Source organism: Felis catus, chromosome X (genome assembly GCF_018350175.1).
Source record: "Felis catus isolate Fca126 chromosome X, F.catus_Fca126_mat1.0, whole genome shotgun sequence".
In the NCBI taxonomy this organism is placed as follows: domain Eukaryota; kingdom Metazoa; phylum Chordata; class Mammalia; order Carnivora; family Felidae; genus Felis; species Felis catus.
In genome coordinates this window covers 125,985,373-125,991,394 of record NC_058386.1, presented here as the reverse complement: position 1 = coordinate 125,991,394, position 6,022 = coordinate 125,985,373, and the positions used below count along the sequence as shown (strand labels likewise).

Below are 6,022 nucleotides of genomic sequence, written 5' to 3'. Positions count from 1 at the left end.
GCACGAACAGCACGGCCTTCAAGGGTCCGAAGAGGGCAGAAACCCTCAGCCTCTCTTCGGCCGCAGTGTCACCCCTGGGCTCGCTGCTTCGGACACTGTTGTCTGCACAAGAAGCATGGGGGGGGGGGGGGGGCGCGGGTTCAAGATGCCCACTCCAGGGCCCTGCCTGACACGCCATCAGGAGACCGTGGTTCCTGAGGGCCCGGGATGGCAGGGGTGTGGGGCTGGCTCGTGCCCTGCTCTGGGTCTCTCCATGGAAACAGACACGTGACACTTCAGTAACCGCTGCTGCGGAGGACATCTGAGCCACACCCTGGCTCTGAGGGCAACGTTGCGTTGAGAATTCAACTTTTGACATCTGTGTTTCTTCCTCCGGACGGCCCTGTCTTGTTCTGTGAAGGGTCTGCGGTGACGTGGCTCCTTCCGTGTGACCTGCTGTCAGCACGGCCGTCACTGATGCCACATCGGTCTGCTCAGCGTGGGTTTGTGACTCAGTCTCCCCGTCAGCAGCCCACGGACGTGACCTGAACCGCGAAGCCATTGCAGACAAACGTTCCCCTGCCGCCATGAGAGTGATGGATTTCTCGGGCTCGTTTTACCCCCACGTTTTATTTGGAAAGAATTTCAAAGTACAGAAGAGTTACAAGAGCAGGACAATGAGTCCCTGAACCCCCTGCACTTAGCTATTTGCTTTATCTCTTTGAAAGTAAGTGGCACACAGCATAACATCTCACCCCTAAATACCGAAGCCCGTGGCTTCGGAGGAAGGGACGGCCCTCCACGGAGCCCTCGCATCTGTCACACCCGGGAAGGAAATTTCACACCGGCGACACGGCGGCGATCGGTGGCTGGAAGCGGCTTCTCTCCGCGCTTTAACGCGCCTTCCCATCCGGAGGAAGTCTCCGGCCGGTGTTTAAACCGGTCAGAAACAAGAAGGCGCAGTGGAACTGGAGCACGTCACACACTTTGGACCAGAAGTGGCCCGTGAGCCGCTGGAAGAGACGCCACCGAGCGAGCTGGTGGTCACACAGCTTGAGGACCACGAAGCCCGCGCAGGACAGCACGCCCAGCGCCAAGTGTCTTCCCGAGGAGGCGCCGCCGTGGCGCCCGTGAGCGTGCAGGGCCCGGCCCACGGCCGCCGCGATGTGTGCGGCCAGCGCGGCCTCAAAGCCGCAGGGGTGCAGCCAGGCGAGGCCGTAACTGCCGAGGGAGAGGCCCTCGATGGCCAGGAACAGGCCGGGCCTCCAGCCCCTGTCCAGGGAGAGGCACCAGGCCGCGGGCCACGCGAAGATGGGCAACGTGAGCCACTGGTCCAGCACGGCGGCGCGGTGCGTCTGCGTGGCGACCCGCAGCCACTGCACCGGGCCGTACACCAGGGCCATGGCGGCGAACACGTCCTTCAGGTAGCGAGCCCTCCGCGCGTGCACGGGGTGCCCCAGGGGAACCGCCTTCCTCCGCAGCCAGTACACCCCCAGGAGCACGTAGGCCACGTTAACGAGTGAGTTGAAGGGCATGGCCAGGAAGACGGGGAGGCCGGCGACCGGGGCTTCAGCGTAGTGTTCGTAGCCCACTTGAATGGAGACGCCGTCGAAAACCCCCGCGTAGACGACGGCCAGGCAGAAGCAGCTGGCCACAGCCACGTGGCACAGCGCCCGCGTGGACTCGGGCTGCATGCGAACCGCAGGTGTGACTGGCAGGTCAGAACTCACACACTCAGCTTCCACCAAGTAACGCGCCCCGGCCCCCCTCGCTGGGCCAGCCGTGGCTCTGCCGACTAGGGAGCAGAAGTGGAAGGGCGTTCTGCCTTTTTCCTCTGTGGTTACAAAAGAGGGTGGTTAGAAAGAAAACCATCCAGGGGGCGCCTGGGGGGCTCAGTGGGTTAAGCCACCGAGCCTGGCTCAGGTCATGATCTCGCTGTTCCTGACTTCGAGCCCCAAGTCCGTGCTGACGGTGCGGAGCCTGCTTGGATTCCCTCCCCTCCCCCCCCCTCTCTCGCTGCCCCTCCTCTGCTCACCTGCTCTCTCAAAAAATAAAAAAACTTAAAAAATTAAAAAATGAAAGAAAGAAAACCAACCAGAAATAAAAGTGAAGCGCCACCCACAGCATGTTCACCTTCTTACTCATGGCTTCCAGAATCATGGCTTCTAGAATCATCTAGATCTCCCCTAGAGGTTTCGTGCCTTTCTCTCCTGACACCCATGCGCTCTGTCCTTCAGTCCTTCATCTGTGTACCGTAACACCCGGCTCACTGCCCTACTTCCCTTAGAGCCGCTGCATTCACACACTTCAACCTTTCCTAGGACTGTTGCTACAATTCAGAATGGGCTTCCCTGCCTCAGTGGTGTCATAAATGTTGAAGTTTCCAGCTGGCCCCAAGCTCTTTTCGCCAAATACCCAGTTTGACACCATTCCCTGTGGTCCAAGTTCTAGAATCCAAGGCAAGGGATGGGGCGGTGCGAGAGGAGGAGGAGGGGAGGGGGCAGGAGGAGGGGAAGGAAGGGGGGAGAGGACAACGGGAGGAGGAAGAGCATCTGCCGGGTGGGCCTTCCTGCCCTGCCCCGAAGCGCCACACCATCCCAAATCCCCTGCTTCCCTTGGCCCACAATAAACCTTCCATTTCCTGCAGTTGGAGAAGCAGTTTAAAAAGAACATGCAGTTATCATGACTGTCAACTGCTCTGGGGCCAGCTGCGCTGTGACTTGGCCCAGTAGCCTAGAAGCATGTTGCCATGGAACAGAGAAAAGGTTCCGCGCTCTGAAAATGACTCAAAGCCAAAACGGCAGGCCGGTGGGGAAGAGAGGGACTGCCTGTGTTCAAACTCCGGCTCCCCACACCTGCTAATTGTGTGACCTTGGGCCTTCACCGGTCTGGGGCCCAGTTTGCACAGGTGTAGAATGGCGATGCCTCCAGCACCTCCAGGAGCAGTCCTCGTGTGGGCTAAATTCTTACAGGTGGAGACCACTTAGCACCTTTTGTTTTTGAGGCACAGCTCCATTTCCCCCTGCAACGCAGGTCCTGAAAGGGCAGGGCAGGGCAGGGTCTGATTCCCAGCTCTCCTTCCCAAGCTCTGTGAATACCTGCTCAATTTCAATTCACGGCCATTCAAGCACAAAGCCCACATGTCTCTGTCCTTCCTATGCTTTCACTGGCACATTACCATTTCGCTTTCCACGTGGCCCTGGGCAGCCACCTCTATTTTCTGGGGACGGTGCTGCTGGCCTTTCCTGCTCCCGTCCTGCCTCGGGGGTCCGTTGTTAAGGAGGACCATGGGGCCCAGCATTTCCCCCAGTGAACCAGAGCCCTCATACTGACTCTACAGCTCCTCATTGAGCGTGAGCCTCCGCCTCAGCTTGCGGTCCACGCCCGCCCCAGCTCTTTCCCTAAGAGCCTCTGGGTCCAGGGGGCTAGGTCTGTCCTGGGGTTCCCGTTCCCAGGCTGCCCACTGCTAATGTGGTCTGTGCACAACAGCCAACCCCCCCCCCCAGCACGTTCCGCAAGAACACCCCTGGAGTGGATCGTGCCAGTCCCGCTTAACACCTTTTGGTGGCTGGCTCTCTACTCCACGCGTGATCACGTCCCAGTCTCTCGGCCACACGTCCAAGTGCCCTCCCACTGGAGTCCTGAAAGCTCCCTAGGCCCGGTCTGTCCTGCCCAGAGTGAGATTCTGCAGGCCGCCTCCCCTCCTGCCTCACGTCTGCTGACACTTTCCACTCGGCTGCCATTCTCTTGCAGCGGCTTCCCCACTCAGCTGCTGACTCCAGCCGGGACAGCTCACCTGCACCTATCCGGGGCCCGGCTCTGTGGCATGAAGTGCCAGGCCTTTGGGACCTGCGCTAGCCTGACCCTCCCGTCTGCCAGCAAGCATGGGTAAGAGCCGGGGACAGGAGCAAAACACTGTCAGCTTGATAGAGAAGGTCCAGGAAGGGCGTGGAGAGTGACTCCTCTCTCTGGCTGCCGGGCAGAGTCCACCCGAGCCCTTGTGCAAGCTGAAAGTGACATGTCATCCAACCAATTTCCCAAGTCTACCAAGGAGACCAGGCTGGGTACTTTATGGCCTAGCTCCTCCATACACCATGGCTCCTGCCATGACCCTTGTGACATGACCCTCAAAGTTCTTTACAGATTCCCCCAGCACCTGGCACACAAAGGCCAAAGGCACTGGCCCACAGTTGTGGAGTCTTTTGGAGAAGTTCTGCAAAGCAGGACGATATCCTGGCTAAGGGGTTAACACATGTTCCTCACTCTCCCCTGCTTCCCGCGGCTACATGCATTTATGCAGGAGCCACTGTCACCTGTCACAGTGCTGGCTTCTTCCCTGTAGCATTTATGACCACTGCTTGTTGTGTCCCTGACTGTCCCGACCACCCTTGCTGCCTTTCTGCAGATAAGGGGGTGCCAGCTTGAGGGCTGTAATGTGGGACATCCTTTGCAGGTGAGGTCACTCTGGGACACCTGGATACCCAAGAAGCCTCAAACAACTCCAGTGACTCCTGAACTCCAGGGAGAGAACTGCTGAATTCAGTCAAGGTCTTTGGAAACCAGCAGCTCACCTTCCTTATTTTACGGGGAGGGACTCGGGGCCATAGAGGAGAGGTGAATACCCAAGGTCATTTAGGGCAATTGGCGGCACACCCATATACAGGCCAGGGCTCTTGTCCTCTGGCCGCCACAGGTCTCTGTGGCCTTTCCCAAACAAATGCTTCCAAATACATAGAAACAGTTACAACATAAACTTAACAGGTCCAGAGATGGTATGAAAATATTTTGGAAAATGTGTGATATGGTAATATATGTGCTTCTTTACTGGTAAGTTAAATGACAGGACGTACGGGCAGGTCTTGTACTTGAGTTCATTTCAAGATGACTACAACAAAAGCTAAGTGATCTGAAATGGTGTCACTTCCATTGGTGACAAAGCCACCAGGCTAACACTCTGTGTGTGCTCTGTGGCCTATATTCGTAGTTGCGGGAAACGCCAAATTTCAACTCGGGGTTGGTGAAAATAAAAATGAAATAAAGCTGAGAGAAAGTGGAAAAATCCTCTGTGGTTGCCTCAAGCTCACAGACACCAGCTCAGGGCCCCTGAACTACAGCCTGAGTCTGCCAGTGCAGATGACCGTGCAGCCACCGGCCGGCCTCTTGCAAGATTTGGCACATGGGGGCGATGCCAGTACCCACCTCTTAAGGTTGCTGCGAGAACTTACAGTATTGGCGCGAAAAGGCCAGCGATCACCATCCGGGTATTTGCCTCTCTATCTTGGCTGGGGAAAATTCAAATCTCGGGAAAGGGCGGACCCGAGAAGCGGCCCTGCGCCTGCGCGCGGGGCGGGGCGCCGGGCTCTGGGAAGCAGGCGGAGCGGGGTGACGCGGGGTGACGCGAGGTGACGCGGGGCGACACGGAGCTCTCCCGCGCCCGCCCGCTCGGTTCGGGTACCGCCGGCCTGGCCGCCCGCCCTGCAGCCGGCGGGGCGGGGGACGGGGAGCGGGCCCGGGCGCGCGGCGCGTCTCCTTTCGTTAGAGCGCGGGCGGTGGCGCCGGCGCTCGGGGGCGGGGCCGGCGAGCCTGGGAGCCGGCTGCGTCACCGCCCACTCGCCCCGCCTCCGACTCCCCCCGCGGCGTGTCTTGGGCCGCTTCTCCCGCGGCCCCTGGGTGTGGGGAGCGGAAACATGTGCACTCTCCGGCCCGAGCTGCAGCTCTAACGTTTCCCGTCGGCCGTCCCCAGCAGCCTATGCCCTGTCCCCACTGCTAGTTAAAGGCAACTCCTCGGGCGTGTGTTCCTTAAACGACCCGGGGGAATGTTCCCAGGGGGGGCGGGGCCGAGCTCGTTTGAGGCATCCTCATCCGGGCATTCACCAGAGGCCTCAACCGCCATCTTTGTTTTGTGCTGAAAGTCGCTATTGACGCCCGTGGACGGCCGGGCGAAGGGAAGTGGCAAGATGGCGGCTCCCAGGGCGGAGGCGTGAGGGCGCAATGGGGGGGGAGGGGGTGGGCCGCGGGGCTGGGCGCGCCTGCGCCTGACCCG

At 59.5% G+C, this 6,022-nt stretch overlaps 1 protein-coding gene across 3 annotated transcripts; it reads right to left on the bottom strand.

Moving 5' to 3' along the window:
- Window positions 1–589: 589 nt before the first annotated feature.
- Window positions 590–5,948, bottom strand: TMEM187 (transmembrane protein 187). Of its 3 annotated transcripts, none has more exons than XM_006944116.4 (2): window positions 5,179–5,948; window positions 590–1,813 (listed from the first exon to the last, which is right to left on the bottom strand). In XM_006944116.4, the coding sequence occupies exon 2, from the start codon at window positions 1,671–1,673 to the stop codon at window positions 873–875; it is 801 nt and encodes a 266-aa protein (XP_006944178.2). In that variant the 5' UTR covers window positions 1,674–1,813; window positions 5,179–5,948; the 3' UTR covers window positions 590–872. The 3 variants fall into 3 exon arrangements, with proteins under 3 accessions (XP_006944178.2, XP_004001094.2, XP_044907299.1); XM_004001045.5 differs by having other exon boundaries at window positions 5,205–5,948; XM_045051364.1 differs by lacking the exon at window positions 5,179–5,948 and adding an exon at window positions 3,776–5,172.
- Between the last annotated feature and the right edge of the window lie 74 nt (window positions 5,949–6,022).

Excerpts from the sequence above, each read along its gene's own strand:
- TMEM187 (XM_006944116.4), bottom strand. The coding sequence starts at position 1,673 with ATGCAGCCCGAGTCCACGCGGGCGCTGTGCCACGTGGCTGTGGCCAGC.